The 19,478-nt window shown below is 46.1% G+C and overlaps 1 protein-coding gene across 1 annotated transcript; it reads right to left on the reverse strand.

Annotated features, from left to right (window-relative positions):
- Positions 1-2,413: 2,413 nt before the first annotated feature.
- On the reverse strand, positions 2,414-16,539 carry RSPH1 (radial spoke head component 1). Its single transcript, XM_052647585.1, has 9 exons — positions 16,461-16,539; positions 14,168-14,281; positions 13,960-14,065; positions 12,576-12,666; positions 11,974-12,109; positions 6,938-7,009; positions 4,331-4,490; positions 3,253-3,393; positions 2,414-2,466 (listed from the first exon to the last, which is right to left on the reverse strand). Exons 1-9 carry the CDS (start codon positions 16,512-16,514, stop codon positions 2,414-2,416), a joined length of 927 nt encoding a protein of 308 aa, XP_052503545.1. The 5' UTR covers positions 16,515-16,539.
- Between the last annotated feature and the right edge of the window lie 2,939 nt (positions 16,540-19,478).

A 19,478-nucleotide genomic window follows, 5' to 3' on the forward strand; every position in this document is an offset into this window, starting at 1 on the left:
ACAAACATTTAACAAAGAGCGATATGTAAATATCCAATAAACCCATGAATAAATGCTCAGTCTCTCAGATGGGGGCAGAGTTTTATTAAAGTGAGAAAGCTTCTGACATAGACACCAGAAGGGGGATGGAGAGTGCCCCCCTTGCTGCTAGTCTTAGCAAGGGAGCTATATACATTTCAATTGCTTATTAACAGTAAGTCAAAAGAATGTCTCAAGATTGTAAAGATCTTACCAGACCTACTCCCACAACTTACATTTTAAGATAATGGAATAAGAACTAATGATAGATCTTACCAGACCGGCTCCCATAATATAATTATAAGATGACAGGATTATTCAGACGGGTCTTAAGAAGGAAAAACATGTCCTCAAGCAAGATGCTATACTGACTAAAACAAAGCAATAACGAAAAAAACCTTTGTCCTTTTCTCCTCCTTGAGAACTCCAGACCCCTATCTCCTCCTCAAGAGCCCCAGACCCCTTTTCTCCTCTCAAGGGCCCTAGACCTCTTCCTCCTTGAGGGCCCCAGACTCCTTCTCAACCTACCTGAGAATTAGCTCTCTCATAACCTTCCAGGCTCCTCTGTCTATGGGATTCTCCAGGCAAGGATACTGGAGTGGGTTGCCATTTCCTCCTCCAGGGGATGGATCTTCCTGACCCAGGGATCGAACCCAAGACTCTTGCATTTCCTGCATTGGCAGGTGGATTCTTTACCACTGCGCCACCCAGGAAGCCCTTTTAGTTGTTTAAAGCCACCTAGTTTGTGTAATTTGTACAGCATAATTCTTAAGGGTCCTAGGATTTTCAGAATGATAAATGAGCAAGGGCTTCGACTTCAAGTTACCAGCTGCATTAGCCTCTAATGAGAGAATCAGCCTGTCCTCTGCAGATTTGCAGTCAGGCATTGACTTCTCTCTAGTATGAAAGTCCTAGAAGGCATCTTCTTCCCATGTAGGCTATGCTGTCTACACTGAACAACAGAAGCCACCTTTGTTATACTTAGCTAGACCTTCTGAATAAGTTGCTTCAGTTTCCACATCAGCACTTACTGCTTCACCTTGTATTTTTATGTTATGGAGGTGGCATCTTCCTTAAACCACATGAACCAACCTCTGCTAGCTTCACACTGTTCTTCTGCAGCTTCCTATGTCCTTTGGCCTTCACAGAGTTGGAGAGAGTTAGGGCCTGGCTCTAGAGTAGGCTTTGGCTTATTGCTGACATGGAGACAGTTCTAGTGGTCCTGAATATTCACTAGAAGGACTGATGCTGAAGCTGAAGCTCCAGTACTTTGGCCACTTGATGTGAAGAACCAACTCATTAGAAAAGACCCTGATGCTGGGAAAGATTGAAGGCAGGAGAAGGGGATGACGGAGAATGAGATGGTTGGACGGCATCATCGACCCAATGGACATGAGTTTGAGCAAGCTCCGGGAGTGATGGACAGGGAAGCCTGACGTGCTGCAGTCCATGTGGTCACAAAGAGTCAGACATGACTGAGCAACTGAACTGAATAATAATACAATGCCTGCAAAATGCAATAAAGCAAAACACAATAAAACAAAGTGTGCCTGTTACTCAAGGAATTCGAATGTGACCTAAGTGTCAGCCCCTGCCCACCAGGAGCCCAGAAGAGTGTACACACAAGCAAAGCCGCACCTGTGGGCACCCCTGCCCTTCAGCCTTCTGTGGGGACTGCCGGTCAGGAACCCCAAAGCCCATACTGAGATGCTGAACGGATGTACAGAACAGATGGGAGCTGCTGGTTTCTTTCTGACCTGAGCCTGACGTATTTATTACATTGTGTTTTATGAGCATTGCACACAAGAAATGTTTATTTTCTAGGTGTTTTCCTGGCTGGCTTGAGGGAAATTTGAGAGAGAAATCTCCATATATAGTCACTCTACCAACTCAGCCAAAATCCATTTCCATTAGCCATCTTTACCGCAGACACAGTGGTAGGATATTTTTCTTTATCCTAGGAAAAATCAGCACTAAAAATAAAATCATGGCAGGACTTCCCTGGCAGTTCATTGGTGAAGACCACCTTCCAGTGCAGGAGATGTGGGCTTGATCCCTGGTCAGAGAGCTATCGCATGCCTCACAGTCAAAACACCAAAAACATAAAAGAGAAATAATATGGTAATAAATTCAATCAAAACTTTTAAAAATGGTCCACATTAAAAGAAAATAATCTTTTAAAAAATCATGGCCAAAATAACTTGGTAACTTTTAAAGAACTTGAGAATTTGAAGTAGAGGCTATTTCATAAACAAAGGAAAATAAATTTATTTGCAATCATAAAACATTGTAACAAACAACTAAGTAAGAAAGATTAGTGATACATCAGTAATTACTATCCTGGTGTCAGAGCATCTTTCTGATCCATCGCCTACCATCCTGGCTTTGCTTCATCTTATTCTAGCAGTTCTGACTGTCTGCCTTCCTCTTCTTCAAAACTAACGTTTCCTGAGAAGAAAAAGGACACGTGAGTGTATTAACCTTATTTCTATTTAAAAACTGTTGATTTGCTTGCAGATCTTTTGTAATAAATATTAAACACATTATCAGGCAAAGTCATGGAATGTTAACTTTTATCTTAGACAGACTTATATAGTTTTTGCTTTGGTACCAGTAATAAAGTAGGCAAAAAATATTTTCAGAGTAAATGCTAAGACAAGAATATGCATGTCAGTGAGAGTAAGGTTCATTGTTATCTTTTGCCTATGTGCACTGATCAGTAATGAAATTGATGGACTATAATTTATAAACAACACTGTTGAAACTCTGATCTCTATAGAGGCTGTAATCCACACTTCCCACCCTCCTTCCCCACCCCCTTAATAGTGTTTGTGTGAATTAATGATGAAAAATTAAATGTTGAAAGGGTTTACATTTTGAAGGTGTATGCTATATATTTCTACACAGAGCATTATTACAAAGTGTGATAAAGGTGAAAACCATGTCATAAAACGAAGCCACATCATTATCTACAGGGAAACCCAAGTCATGCGGTGTTTGGTGAAATGGAGACTAGCAAGGACAGAGTCAGAGAGAACATGTGTCACACAGCTGTCCTTGTGCAGGACAGCTAAGAAGGAGTGACATTCCCAGAGTGGATCCCCCAAGACATCCCATCCCCAGGCCTGACCCAAGGATGGCCTCCAGCAAAGGCACAGAAAGCGCTGTGCCCACTCCGGGGTGCCAGTGCCTCGTCCCCTCCTGCCCTCCTCGGTCACCGAAGCACAGGCTCACCCTGGTCTAAGCTGTCATATTGGAATTCCTCTCGGTCCTCTCTACTGGCGTCTCCCTCCTCCTCTCCAGGCCGCGTCGACTCTAACTCCCCCTCTGACACATCGGTCAGAGGCTGGACCTCCTCCGCCATCTCGCCCCCACCTGAGATGGACAAAAGGAAACGGTATCAGCAGGCGCCTTTCAGCACCCACTGCTGCCTCCTGCTGACAGCAGCGCCTACCTCTCCATCAGGGGACCACCCCCAACTCCGAGTCTCAGCTCCACCCAGGCCTGACACCAGGTCCCCGTCCCCATCACAGTGACGGGTTTAGGGATGCGTCCTTTGTCTGATAATCTAATTCCCAAGGGTTTTTTAAGTGTACAGTATATATCCCAGGGGTTTTGATGAGCATATGGAGAAAGAAGCTCTCTGTTTTCCAGGGTTCTTGAGCAGATTGGGTGACGATATGATAAAGTCACTGAGCTTTGGTCTCCAAAGGGAAGGGGGTACCAACCAAGTAGAGCCAGTACACGGGAAAGTGGAGACCAGCCAGACCTGAGGTCGTCCTACCCGACTGCTCCAGTGGGATGAACCAATGAACCAGTAGCAGTATTATTCCACTTAGGCCAGTTGGAGTTGATTTCAAGCCCTTGGGGTTTCTTTGGTGGCTCAGATGGTAAAGAATCTGCCAGCAATGCAGGAGACCCTGGATCAGGAAGATCTCCTGGAGAAGGGCCTGGCAATTCACTTCAGTGTTCTTGCCTGCAGAATCCCATGGACAGAGGAGCGTGGTGGGCTACGGTTCATGGGGGTCACAAAGAGTTGGACATGACTGAGTGACTAACACTTTCAATCACTTGCAACAGAAGGACTCCTGCCCACTGTAACCTTTGATCCTCCACAGCCTCCTGAGGACTTGCCAGGAAGTCCCCTGTGATGGTCACAGAGAAGTACTGTCCTTCAGGAAGGACTTGCCACTCCAGTTGCAGTCAGAGCCTTGCCTAGGTCATGCCCACAGCCAGTCACAAGCCAAGGATAAGCACTCAGATCCTGCTCCCCGGAGAGCCCCATTCCACTCACCCCCCTAGACCTCCATACCCTCAGCTCCTGGGGCCTCCTGCTGGCCTGGTCTGTCTGCAGCGGGCTGCTCCTGGGGGAGGGTCGGGGTCCACAAGGCCAGCTCTGTGATTTTGGTGGCTTTCCATTTTGGAATGACAGTTATCAGTGTCTCCTCCTCCTCCTCCTCTTCTCCTCTTTCCTAAGTTAAAAAATGAAAATTTACCAACATGCGTGGGATATTTACAGTGCAGGTAGATGGGACAGGTTTTGAAAGGTGCTTTAACATTTCTATAACAGGATTCAGTGATCAGAGTAATTGCCAGTGTCAATGGTATAATTCGAGAGCTGAAAATGGAGCTTAACACAACAGGGATGAGACATCAAAGTGGGATCAATACAGCTCCTGCACTCATTTCGGTGACAGTGCAAGAGGTTTCCAGACTAAGGTTTCCAGTTAAATGGCCAGAACTAATGACTCTTTGCAACCATTCAGCTACATTTCAGCTCTAAGATTCTTCAAACATAACAAAACAAACACTGAAAGCAAGTAGGACCCCATGGGGCTCCTGGGCATGGAAATCTTTCTGTGTCCCCCATTTCTTGTTTGTAGGAAACAGACTCCAGCCTTTATGACTTCCCCTGAGTTCCCAAGGGCAGGTTCAGGCACTTGCTAACCAGGGAAGGGAAGGGATGCAGAGACGAGGGAGGAGCAGCCAAGAAACAACAGAGCAGCCGTGGGGCAGGGTCCCGATTCTGCTTCAAGAGACACACGGAACTGTATCTTTGAGCTCTTCTGTAGAATTGAAACCCTAACAAGTGGAAGATGTCAACTACCTGATGAAACATTCTTCATTCTGGAGAGAAGGTCATAGTTGGATAACATGGAGGACCACAGAACTCATCAGGAGAACACCTGAGGCCAGGTTAAAGGACAGCAGGCCCTGCACACACCCCATCCTTGTCAAAACCCTGCCCTTGAACCACTGCTATAAAACTCACCAAATCCCCCCCTGCCCCCCCTCCCCCGCCTTGGGACACGCTATGGAAGGCCTTAGCTCGCTATGTCTTCCTTTGCCTGACAAACCAGTAAAGCTAGTCTCTTCACCAAAACCCTGTCTCTGAGATTCAATTCTACATGAGTGGACAGAGGTCAAAATTCAGCATCAGCATCACTGTAAACAAAAACCTAAAAACACCCAAGGATATCCACGTAAGGACGTGCGAGGGCATGGACTCTTAAGTTCTAGTCTCAAGGATTATGGAGAGAAAAAATAAAACACAGTCAAAGTAAACAAAGTCCATCAGTTCTAAACGTGGAATAGTTTATTGGTTGTAGTTCAGTTGCCAAATCATGTCCAACTCTTCGCAACCCTATGGACCGTACCACGCCAGGCCTCCCTGTCCCTCACCATCATAATGTATAATTCCAACAGTGGTTAACAGCCACATATGTCAGTGTTGCCAAGCATATTGGTCTACTTCTCAGATTTGTACCCATCACAAAATTCCAAAGGTTTGAACATCAGTCCTATAAATATGGAAAACTTCACTGTCACAAACATGATAATATCTAACACACAGAGTGACAGATCCCTGCCTAATACTTCCACTGAGTCACTCAGAAATTAACTGCACTCCTTGGTTTAAAAATTTCTGAGATTTGTCCCCCAGGAAGGGTGACACCAGGACTCTAGGACAGTGGCGCTCAGACTTCAGTTGTACCACAATCCCCTGAGAGGCTGTTAACGTACAGATCGCTGGCCAGCCCCAGGGTTTCTGATTCAGGAGGTCTGGGGTGAGGTCCAGTAACCTGAACGTGGAACAGACTGCCAGGTGTTGCCAAAGCTGCAGGCCCAGGGACTGCACTGCAGAACTACCGTCTAGGGGATGTCTGCTGTCTCATCACTTGTAGGTGCTCACGTGCTCTCCCCTCATGATTCAGGCCCTCCTTCTTCCAGCTGCTGGAGGGTGGGTGGCTGGTCACTCATAGCAAAGTCCTCCCACGAACTGCCCTTGGCCAAAGGAAGCCACACAGCCCAGGTTTCATGCCCACCCCGTTCATGGGCAGCCCACAGCCAGTGACTGGTCCACATGGGAGTCTAAGGTACCTGGCCTCTCTTCAGAACATTTTTAGAAATTATTTTTTTTATGTTTGGCTGTGCTGGGTCCTCGTTGCTGCTCTTTCTCTAGTTGCGGTGAGTGGGGGCTACTTTTCCTTGGGGTGCACAGGCTTCTCCCTATGGACACTTCTCTTGTTGCAGAGCACCAGCTCTAGGGCATGCAGGTGGCCCAAGTTGTGGCTCCTGGATTTGGGAGCAAAGGCTCAATAGTTGGGGCACATGGGCTTAGTTGCTCTGGGGCTTATGGAATCTTCCCATATCAGGGATCGAACCCTTGTCTCCCGTACTGGCAGGCAGATTCTTTACCACTGGGCCACCAGGGAAGCCCTGTTCAGGACATTTTGAAGAGTTATCCCACTTCAGAGCTCCCACAGGGTCCCATCACAACCCAACTTTCCCTTCTGCCCGACTCCGTTTCCTATACTGCCTCAGGGCAATTGATCCCAACACAGATCTACAGGGTCAGCCTCATCGAACAGTTTATTTGCCTGTGAATGTAGAAAAAGACACAGACTCTGCAACTTACCACGTCAGTCAAGCGATACTCCCCGTGCTGTTCACATCCAATATCAAACACGTACTTTCCAGGGCCAACAGGCTATGAGCAAAGAAAAACGAACTTCATTCTCGAGTGTCAACACCCGGGGGAAAGTACAAAGTGTGTAAATGTGTACACAAAGTACATAAAATATAAATGTGACCTTCATAAACTCTACCCAATATCATGGAACTGGGGGAAATCCAATACAAATTAAAGATGGCTTTGTAAACGAACAGCTAATGGAATGCAAAGTGTAGGTCCCCCTACACTTGTTTTTTAAAAAAAAAAAAAACTACATTTTATTTCTTGACAAAAGTATTTATAACAGAAATTTTACTTAGTCAACACCCACAGTCAAACTAGCTAGAAAAGGACTACTAATAAATAATTTTAAAATATTTATGGAAATATAGTTGATTTAAAAAGCAGAGACATTACTTTGCCAACAAAGGTCCATCTAGTCAAAACTATGGTTTTCCCAGTAGTCATGTATGGATGTGAAAGTTGGACAATAAAGAGAGCTGAGCCCTGAAGAATTGATGCTTTTGAACTGTGGTATTGGAGAAGACTCTTGAGAATCCCTTGGACAGCGAGGAGATTAGACCAGGCAATCCTAAAGGAAATTCGTCCTAAATATTCATTGGAAGGACTGATGCTGAAGCTAAAGCTCCAATAATTTGGCTACCTGGTGCGAAGAACTGACTCACTGGAAAAGACCCAGATGCTGGGAAAGGTTGAAGGCAGGAGGAGGAGGGGACAACAGAGGATGAGATGGTTGGATGGCATCACCGACTCAATGGACATGAGTTTGAGCAAGTTCCAGGAGTTGGTGATGGACAGGGAAGCCTGGCATGCTGCAGTCCATGGGGTCACAGAGTCAGACACGACTGAGTGACTGAACTGAACTGAGTATGAACATATTTAGAGATACTCTTCCATAACATCAGTAGTCAGCGTGGTATGCTATTTCATCAAGGAATCATCATCTGTTTTACTCACTGTTGTTAATATTTGTTATGCTGATACTTTGACAAAAAACACTACGTAACCATATTCTGAGCTAAATCTTTAGGTACAGTCTTGATAATTTCCTCAAAGTAAATTGATAGAAATTGAATTTCTGGACAAAAGTATGTACAGGTAGATAGGTAGATAATCTGATAGATAGATTTTATCAGAATGAGCCTCTAGTAACTTTTACTCCCACAACAGCACTTAAGATCCCTTTGTCCTCAAACCCCTATATTTTCCTGGGCATTAACATTTGTTCTATCTTTACATTCTTATATGTAAAAAAATAGGATCTCAGCATTTTAAGTCACATCTTTTACATTATTAGCAAGGCTTAATTTTTTTCAACATTTTTGAAATTTAAATCATGTTGATTGACATAAGTGGTTTACATATTACATGTTACAAATATCCCAACCCCATTTGTCCTTTAGGTTTTAAATGTTCTTTATGGTGTTTTTCTAATCTATATGGGATTATGTTTGTCAAGTGGGATCTTTTGGTTTTTCCTTTATATTTCTGTTTAGAAAGTCCATCTTTCTCAAAAAAGGAAAAAAAAATGCCTATTTTTCTGTCTGTGATTTTCTGTTTACATTTAAATATTTATTTCTTCTAGCAAGTATGGTTGGCCAAAACATGTGCTTGGATTTTCCATGACATCACATGGAAAACCCCAAATGAAATTTTTGGCCAACCCAGTATCTTCACCTAAATGCTGAAGGACAAATTCTGGTTTTATTTTTCTCCCAAATTGTTATCAAGCTGTCCCAGCACCATTTCTTGATTTCTCCCCACCATTTCTTTCAAGTGGAAATGACATCGCTTCAAGTGCTAAATTATTGTATATGCTTGAATCTGTCTACTCTGGGACCTAAGTCACTAACTACGTATATCTCTAACCTAGCAGCACACTGTCTTCATTATTGAAGCTTTATACTATATTTCACAACTTCCCAGCAAGCATGTGAACAGGTAAGTCTCTGAAGGAAGAAAGTCAAACTAGCAGGAGAAGTATTTGAAGATGCTGGGCCTCACCAGTAACCAGTGAACTGCACACTAAAACTATGAGATAACATTTTTTACCCAATTAGGTTTGAAAAAAAAAATTAAAGACTAATAAAATCCACTGTTGGTGAGAAAATGTGATGAAGAGACTCCCATATTCTGTTGATCAGAGTATAAACTGGCTCAGCTTTTCAGGACAATCAGCAGTATCTGGCATCATTTAAAACATCAACAGTTTGAAAAAAATATCAAATCTAGGAACATAGGCTCCAACAGTAGACTGCTGGCATTTGAATCCTAGCTCCATCACGTAACAGAACAACTTTGGGTGCCTCAGTTTAACCTGTCTTTGTTTTTTGTATCCTCATACGTAAATTGGTACACTTTTATTTTAAATTATATGAGTTAATACATGTAAAATACTTAGAACAGCACCTGGCACATAGTAATTACTCAAAAAATGATCCAATATTATTAAAGGAGAATGAAACTAAGTTATATACAACATTTACTGCATCTAATCATCAATAAATCACCAGCATCTGTAAGAAAAAAAATATCAATACTTGTAGATTCCCCAATTCCAGTACCTAACCAACATAAAAACTTCCAAATGTTCACAAAGATAGAAGATGTTTCTCTGGGTATATTTTTGTGTCCCGAAATCCTGAAAGAGATGGGAATACCAGACCACCTGACCTGCCTCCTGAGAAATCTGTATGCAGGCCAGGAAGCAACAGTTAGAACTGGACATGGAACAACAGACTGGTTCCAAATAGAAAAAGGAGTATGTCAAGGCTGTATATTGTCACCCTGCTTATTTAACTTACATGCAGAGTACATCATGAGAAATGCTGGACTGGAAGAAACACAAGCTGGAATCAAGATTGCTGGGAGAAATCTCAATAACCTCAGATATTCAGATGACACCACCCTTATGGCAGAAAGTGAAGAGGAACTAAAAAGCCTCTTGATGAAAGTGAAAGAGGAGAGTGAAAAAGTTGGCTTAAAGCTCAACATTCAGAAAACGAAGATCATGGCATCTAGTCCCATCACTCCATGGGAAATAGATGAGGAAACAGTGGAAACAGTGTCAGATTTTATTTTTTTGGGCTCCAAAATCACTGCAGATAGTGACTGCAGCCATGAAATTAAAAGACGATTACTCCTTGGAAGAAAAGTTATGAGCAACCTAGATAGCATATTCAAAAGCAGAGACATTACTTTGCCGACTAAGTCAAGGCTATGGTTTTTCCAGTAGTCATGTATGGATGTGAGAGTTGGACTGTGAAGAAGGCTGAGCACTGAAGAATTGATGCTTTTGAACTGTGGTGTTGGAGAAGACTCTTGAGAGTTCCTTGGACTGCAAGGAGATCCAACCAGTCCATTCTGAAGGAGATCAGCCCTGGGATTTCTTTGGAAGGAATGATGCTAAAGCTGAAACTCGAGTACTTTGACCACCTCATGCGAAGAGTTGACTCATTGGAAAAGACTTTGATGCTGGGAGGGGTTGGGGGCAGGAGAAGAAGGGGACGACAGAGGATGAGATGGCTGGATGGCATCACTGACTCGGTGGATGCGAGTCTGAATGAACTCCGGGAGTTGGTGATGGACAGGGAGGCCTGGCATGCTGTGATTCATGGGGTCGCAAAGAGTCGGACACGACTGAGCGACTGAACTGAACTGAACTGAACAGAGTGGTCCTATTTGTGTAGTTAAAATCCCCACACTGTACTTCTGTATGAGCTGTCTGTGTAAATCTGTACCTCCAGGCCGCTTGAGGTGGGTGGGGACGAGTCCAGAGGCAGAGTGTTTTACAAGTGGAACATCCTGGTGTGTTACCTGTGCAACTTTGAATCTTTTACTAACTGGCAGAACAAAGTCTCACTTTCATTCTCATTCCTCAAGTTGGTTTAGGTTCACCATATTCACTGATTCCTCCCAACCAACTTGTGTTAAATTCTTTTTCCTCCACCCACCTCCCTGTGCCAAAGAAATATCCCAGGAGAATTTTGCAAAAATGACATATTCAGTGGAGAAGGAAATGGCAACCCACTCTAGTATTGCTGCCTGGGAAATTCCATGGACAGGGGAGCCTGGCAGGCTATAGTCCATGGGATCACAAAGGTCAGACACGACTGAATGACTAAAACAGCAAACATGTTTAATGTATAGATTTGAGGAAAAGCTGCCTGCGCTACAGAGACTACAAGTAGAATCTGTAATAGGGGCGTGAATTATATGGGAATGAAAACTGGAATCTGGGGCAACTTTATTAAATCAGTTGGATGTTCCCTATGTCAACATCTAACACCCTTCATTTGCTCCAAAAACTCTCTTTTTGTGGAAAGTGTCTGTTCAACCCCTGATCAAAGCTATAGCAAATGCAGGGTGGTAGGTAGGTTCCAAATGATTCAGGGTTTCTCTGTATCCCACTAGGGCTCGGGAAGTAGGACAAGCAAGGCCACAGAATCCTCCAAACAGAGATGATCCATCGTGGGTACTGTGAACTGGAAACCTCCAGGCCCAAAGCCAGGAGCAGCCCTCCAATCCCACCACAGCCTGGAGTGGGTGGGCTGGTGCAGAGCTCAAGGGAGGAACTCATGGGGTCTTCCTTCCCAGGCTCAGGTTGTGGGCCTCTCAGGAGAAAGAAAGTCAAAACATCACATGCCCAACTGCTAAGTCATTTGTACAAGTAGGTATTTCACATCCAATTTACTTATGAGACCAAGGTCAACATGCCCCAATGCTATAAGGATTCCCACTGCTGGGAGGCTGTGTGAATGTTACTGAGACGCAGAGACCAGCCAAGCCTCCCCGCGCCCACGCTGTCCTCTGTGGGTAGCAGAGAGGCTCAGCTCTGTCTCCCTGTCTGGAGTGGGTGGAGGGTTTGCCTGAGTTTGTCCTCTTTCCTGCTCACACATAGTCACAAGCAGGGCGGGGGGTGGGGCACGGAGGCTGCTGCTTTGCACGGGGGTGGCATATGTCACTGCCCATTGACTTACGTTTTTGTTCAAGAACTTGCCCTGGTACCTGTGGTTCAGGTGGATGAGCTCAGCTGCGCCCTCCTGTTGGCCATTCACCCAGGCACCCACGTACTTGCTGCCTGTCTCTGCATAGAAGTAGGTACCCTGCCCGTGCCTGGTGAAGACGAAGAGCACAACACACTTGGTTCTGCTGCAGTGAAAACCCTTCCCGGTTTATGAGACAGAAATTTAAATCCAGGGGGCCTTAGGCTGATGTGGCTCACAAGCGAAATGGCTTCTATATCTGGGCTCATTCAAAACACATCCTGCTCACAGTCCAGGCATGGCTGGGCACCCCGGCTGGGCACCCCTGCTGGGCAGCAGCGACCTCCTCCCATCAGCTGGTTGGCTCAGGCAAGGGCCAGGGCTCCCGGGAGCTGTGATTCAGCCCCAGCAGGTTGTCCTGTGCCTGTTTCCCGGGGAACGCACCTGACCAGCAGGGCATTGCCCACAGGCTCACCCTAAAGCTATGAACGGCAGGGCCACACTGCCCAGTGGGCTCCGGTCATGACTCTGTTGCTTAGTCACGGTCGTGTGCTCACGACGTGAACCGAGCTGTGGGTCCGAGGAGGGAATCGAACCTTTGGTGGGCAAACCATTCTCCAGTGTAGGTGTCGTTGTTGACGTAGTAGTACACGCCGTGGCCATGCCGAAGGTCATCTGCCCACTCCCCTGGAGGGACCACACAGACATGTGTGTATGTACATATATATCTCCACATATGCACGTATTTTATCTTGTCATACGTAATAACATATACAAATAGAATGTTGTTCAAATTAGATTAACATTTACACTGAAATCAAAATGACCGCAATGAGATTAGGCTCGTAAGGATTTGAAAGAATTAAATTAAATCCTAAATTAAATTGCTTTGAGCTGATTTAAAAAGCAGACGGAGCTATGTCTGGAGCCTGTTTTCTAAGATTCATGAAACAAAACAAAAGAGAAATCCCATCTCTAGTAGGAAGATCAGTGACACTCTCCACTATGGTCTCGGGTTCCAGTAGAAGTCCCGAGGCAGCCTCAGCTCTGGTTTCACGTGGTCAGCAGGCAGGCTGCTCCAGCCTGCCCCCTGAGAAGGTGGCATCCGAGCTAAGACACGCCGCTGTCACACAAGTGACATTGTCCCTCGCCTGCATTTACTGAACAAGTACCATCGGTTAGCCCTGGTTCTGAGCATCTCACCTGTGTGAATCCATCTGGTCCTCACACTTAATAGAAGGAGGCAGAAACAAAGCGGAATGAGGTCCCTGGATAAGGTCACACCTATTGTCACCCCAGCTCCAGGGTTGGGCTCACAGACCTTTTTGGAAATCTGATGAAAACTAGACAATTTCTGCCCAGAAAAGCAGCCCAGAGTCTAACCTTTGCACACGGTTTGCAAAGCTCACCACCCACCCCTGCCTGTCAGAACTGCCTTCATCTGTTGTTGGGATTGACTTCCCTGGTGGCTCAGACAGTAAAGAGTCTGCCTACAATGTGGGAGACCCGGTTTCAATCCCTGGGTGGGGAAGATCCCCTGGAGAAGGAAGTGGCAACCCACTCCAGTACCCTTGCCTGGAAAATCCCACGGACGGAGGAGCCTGGTAGGCTACAGTCCATGGGGTCGCAAAAAGTTGGACACAACTGAGCGACTTCACTTTCACTTTTCACTTGTCATCACACAGGTGACAGTGGTGGGGGGAGCAACAGTGAGGTTCATATTAGGGGGCAAGAATCTTCCTGAGACGTAACTCTGCCATGTAACACAGAGGTTACAGCTACGGCAGAGGTAAGAACACCTCCCAGAGCAGAAGCCCTCAGTGAAAGAATCATCATCTAAAAAAACAACTCCAAGGAGAAGAAAACCACCAAGCACCAACAGCCTGGGTCCACCCTACTACCCCGGGTCTACCCTCACCCCACAGCTTCCCTACACCCTATCCCCCCAGCAAGAAGGTTTGCTTCGTGGTAACACTTCACCTTCATATCTCGATCCATCTGGGTAGATGAACGTGCCTTGGCCGTGCTTTTTGTTTCTAACATATTCTCCGATGTACCGAGCACCATTTTTAAATTTGTAGATCCCCTGAAACACAGTGATGATATAACTTATATCACTCCTGAATTTAATGATTGCTAATAGAGCATTAAATCGGGAAAACCACCCACTCAAGTCACCGATTCTGACCTGGCCATGTCTTTTACCATGCTCATAGTTCCCTTCATATACGTCCCCATTGGGCAGTCTCGCTTTCCCGTGTCCGTGCCGTTCACCTGCCTCATTCCGTTCCCCTTCATACTCCTGGACAGAAGATAATCACAGCTACTCTTTATTAAGCACTAACCATGTGCTAAGCATTTCATAAATTCAACAGCATTCCACTCAATTCTCCCAACCCTTGACCTTGTCTTACAGGTGAGGTAGGCTCCAGGCCTGGGTGACATGGAGCATCAGTCCAAGCTCACACAGCTGGTACCTGTCCATGGCGGACTTTCACTCTTTCCCTCCACTTTATTATGATAATCCTTTACACTGTAAACAAAACCAACCACTTGGGGGAAAATGCAAGATGGTCCAAGTTGTGTTCTTTACAAGGACATGTCGGAAGTATTAATAGCATTTGCAGGTGGAGCAGGTCCTGAACCCACCTTCCTCCAATAATCCATAATTTAAAATACAAATCATCCCTGGGTGTCCATGGCCTGGAGACAGCTTTGACCAGGAGGAAAGCTCTGATGTCAGGAGAGGAACAGGGGGAGCTGAGGAATGAACCAGGCTCAATGGTCAGCTTGAGTTTCCAAACTCAATTCAGTTTAACTTATTTTTAAACCCAAGAGACTTAAAGTTCAAACACTTATAACCCAATAAGGAAATAATTACATATCTACCTTTATAGTGGGCTTCCCTGGTGACTCAGATGGTAAAGAATCTGCCTGCAATGCAGGAGACCTGGGTTCGATCCCTGAGTTGGGAAGATGCTCTGGAGAAGAGAATAGCAACCCACTCCAGTATTCTTGCCTGGAGAATTCCATGGACAAAGGAACCTGGAGAGCTATAGTCCATGAAGTTGCAAAGAATTGGACACAACTGAGCGACTAACACACACATACACACACACACACACACACACACATCTTTAGAGTAAATCAATAAAAAACAATACTAGCTTCTCATTTCCCTATTGTCTCTATCCTTCATAAAAGACATGTTTCTCAAGCACTTAATTACATGGGTGTATTGGAGAAGGAAATGGCAACCCACTCCAGTGTTCTTGCCTGGAGAATCCCAGGGACAGGGAAGCCTGGTGGGCTGCTGTCTATGGGGTCACACAAAGTCGGACACGACTGAAGTGACAGCAGCAACAGCAGCATGTAAATAATAAACAATGAAATGGCAAGGGCACAGAGCATGATCTGACCTGGACTTGGATCTGGATAGACATTAGCACAAATTCAGACACATTGGCATCCCACTCCAGTACTCTTGCCTGGAAAATCCCATGGACGGAGGAGCCTGGTAGGCTGCAGTCCATGGGGTCGCGGAGGGTCAGACACAACTGAGCGACTTCACTTTCACTTTTCACTTTCATGCACTGGAGAAGGAAATGGCAACCCACTCCAGTGCTCTTGCCTGGAGAATCCCAGGGGCGGGGGAGCTGCCATCCATAGGGTCACACAGAGTCGGACACAACTGAAGTGACTTAGCAGCAGCAGCAGCAGCAGATACATTAAATCAAGGGCTTCAGAAAAAAAAACGTTTTTGCAGTTTTTGTGCTTTTCTAGCACTGTTTGGCTCAGAAATTCATGCTCAGAATATAAGGCAAACTTTTATAACCTTACAAATTTGTTTCAGGGTTAGTCTAAATCAAAATGTATAAAAGACTCCCCTTCCTTCCCCAGAGACTCCTAATTATACCCAAAACAAGCCGCAAGGTTGGCACCTTTCTCAGTCCCTTGGACAACAAGAAGATCAAACCAGTCAATCTTAAGGGAAATCAATCCTGAATATTCATTGGAAGGACTGATGCTGAAGTTGAAACTTCAGGATTTTGGTCATCTGATGTGAACAGCATTGGAAAAGTCCCTGATGATGGGAAAGATTGAGGGCAGAAGGAGAAGAGGGCATCGTGGAAGGGTCGGAAGAGTCCAGCTTGGGATGACCAGCCATTCAAGGAAACTGCCTCCATGGAGGGTAACAGCAGGACGCTTTCAAAGCCTTCTATTTGGAAATCTTTGCCTTTAACGGGAGGAGGAATGGTGGAGGGGGGAGCGAGAAGGGATGTGGTAAGCAGACGTCATAACGTTTCACCTTTCAGAGCCAACTTGCAGGACGCAGCGCCCGCTGTGGCCAGCATGGTCCTTGTCCTTGGCTGGGCCTCCCGGAGGGACTGTGGCGGGCCTCCAGGCCGCCCCACTCTCTGAACCCGGTTTCCAAGGGTCCACGCAACCCTGGGAGCTCCTCCCTTACCCGGAACTCTCACCCCAAGATCATTCTCTCCCTCCTCTTCCAACTCCTCCGAGCCCAGGTCCGACATGGCTTCGCCCCAGTCTGGATGCCCGCTGCCGCCTGCGCCTTTCTAGTCGGTAGGTACCAGCTGCCTGCACCACCGCGTCCGTCGTCGCCATGGAGACGCGGCCAGGCTCTCTCCCTCCCAGCCCTGGCCGAGAAGCTGGGAGGCAGGGGAGGAGTAACCGTTAACCTTCGGGTGCTGTCATAGCAATGGGACGCAACCGCCGGTTGCCTTCCGGGAAGAGAGAGGGGTGGGGCCTGGGACGGGACGGCTTGGGAAGCAGCCAATGCCTGCCTTCAGGTGCTGTCATAACAACGTAAGGAGAGCCTCGGCCAATCGTCACCCAAGGAGGAGGGAAGGGGCGGGGCCTGAGGCGTATTGGGTACCCACCTGCTCTCTTACCTGGATACCCCCTTTAACCAGCGGCTGGGTGATGCTGAAACTAGAAGGGGTGGAGGAAGCTCATAAGGCCAGCTCTGGAAAGGGCCTTGCCCCTCCTAGAGGTGGACACTGACTCTTCTCAGCCCTGGCCCTTGGTTCCTTGGGTCTCTCCATAGGCCCTGCCTGCCCCTCATTACCTTTCTGGGCTCTTCTGACCCTTCCAGGTTGGCGGTCCACAGAGATGCGTTCTTTGATATCTTTTCTTGTGTTTGTAAGCATCTTCTCCTGACTCAAGGAGTCAGCTCCAACTCATTAGCAGATACAAGTCTACCCTGATGCCAGTCAGGGTTTGACAGCCCTCCTCCATCCCAGATGTGAGACCAGTCTCCTGGGAGTTCCCAGTGGAGCTTGCTCCCTCACACACACGCACGCACATTCACACTCATTCCCACTCTTAAATGGGCCTCTCTTAAGCTTCCCTCCAGTTATCTGACACTCGGTCTGCCCAGGACCCCTCATGATCTCCTTCCCAGTTCCTCTTGTCACCACCCTGATCCAGGCCTTCTTCCTCCCCTTGTTAACTCTGGCAATAGGCTCTGGTTCAGCCTGTTTGTCTCCAGACTTAGGCACTCTTAACCACTTCATCCTCCTCCTCTACTCGGAAACCCACGTGCAGACCAGACTGCATGCAGACCGCTGTATTCACTATCTCCATATTCAAATCCCAAGTCATCCTCTCAGCCTCCTGGTCCATCAACACCTTCCTACACTTGTTACATGATTCAGATAAAGCAAACCGTGAGCACTGTCCCCAGTACATCCTTCACTTCCCTTCGTCTGTGCCTTTGCCTGTGCCAGATGCTTCCCCTGGAAGTCTTCCTTCTGATGGCCTTGCCTATAGCCAGAGCCATTCTTCAAAGACTGGCTAAGGAACCACTTCCAGAAAACGCTCCAAATTCATGATAAGGATGCCCCCAGGGAGGAAGAGGGGGGCAGGGTTGGAGAAAGAGGAAAGGACTTCACCTCTCTGTATCATCTGTCTATTATCTATCTATCCATCTGTCTATCTAGTTTAAAGGTCTGAGCGTGACAATATGCAAAATTTAAAGTAGTGAGTTTTCATTAGTATGTATTAACCATATTTTCTCTGTATTTTTAACTTTTTACTCTATATATTGGACACCTTCCACCTGCAGCTTCTTCTGATCCTTCAAGTGAGTTGTTCTCACTGTCTTTCTCTTAATTCCCATTGTACCTTGAACCATCTTTATCATACACGCAGGACAAGCTCTGTCTCACGTCACAGTCATCCAGGTGGTTGTCTGATTATTAGACACTCAGGAGCCACACTGCCCTCATCTCTGCCTCCCCACAGCACCTAGAAAAGTGTTTTGCACACAGTGGATGATCAACCAAGCCAGGGAAATCCAGTCCACGTGAGCCTTTAGATTCCCCTGGTGAGATGCAAATATGTTCTTCCTTTATCAGGTATACTTGGAAGCATCTCTATTTTGCATGTGGAAATAAACAAAGACCACCCAATGAGAGCAAGCAAAGACTTTTATTTGGGGCTTGCTCTAGTAAGACGGTCAGTCATGATCACTTATATTTTGAAAGAGACTAAGAAGCAGGCAGAGGAGTGGGAAAACTTTATATAGGAAAAAAGGTAAGAATTTAGTATCCTGATTGGAGGCTGAGAGTATGGGGAAGCTGCTGGAGGGCTCAGGAGAACCCAGGCATCCTATGTGATTGGTGAGGGTAGAAATTCAGCTTTCTCTGACCGGCCCTAAGCTGGAAATGGGGGCAAAAATTAGGTAAACTCTCAGCTATTAATCATGTCCTAGCCATTTGGCGGTATGTGTGTGCTCAGTCGTGTCTGACTCTTTGTGACCCCGTGGACTGTAGCCCACCAGGATCCTCTGTCTATGGGATTCTCCAGGCAAGAATACTGGAGTGGTTTTCCATTTCTTCCTCCAGGGGGTCTTCTCTACCCAGAGATCGTCTCCTGTGTCTCCTGCATTGGCAGGCATATTCTTTACCACCGAGTCACCTGGGAAGCCCCATTTGGAGCCTATTGTTAAAGGGGTTCTTGTTTGCTCCTGGATCAGTTAGAAAAGGACTGAGTTCCTGCGGGTCTGGCCTACAGTAGGGTGGTTTCCTGGGAGGGTTACTGTAGATAGTGGGTTGGTTTCCTGGGCTTGCTGCTGCAAGTTGTGGATCAAACTTCAGTTTTCATTATGGCTTGGCCACTGTACATTTGTATATCTAATTCTTAATGTGTTTTTGCAAATTATACAAATAACTGTGTTTTATCTTAAATCTAAATATTGCATGGTATTCTTAGTGGCTTTTAAGGTTTAATACCTTCTATAATAATAATATTCCCAATTTTTAATTATTTAAATCTAATACTTTAAAAAATTGATCTGCTGCTGCTGCTGCTGCTAAGTCACCTCAGTCATGTCCGACTCTGTGCAACCCCATAGACGGCATCCCACCAGGCACCCCTGTCCCTGGGATTCTCCAGGCAAGAACATTGGAGTAGGTTGCCATTTCCTTCTCCAATGCATGAAAGTGAAAAATGAAAGTGAAGTCACTCAGTCGTGT

This window comes from Budorcas taxicolor, chromosome 1, assembly GCF_023091745.1.
Source record: "Budorcas taxicolor isolate Tak-1 chromosome 1, Takin1.1, whole genome shotgun sequence".
NCBI lineage: Eukaryota > Metazoa > Chordata > Mammalia > Artiodactyla > Bovidae > Budorcas > Budorcas taxicolor.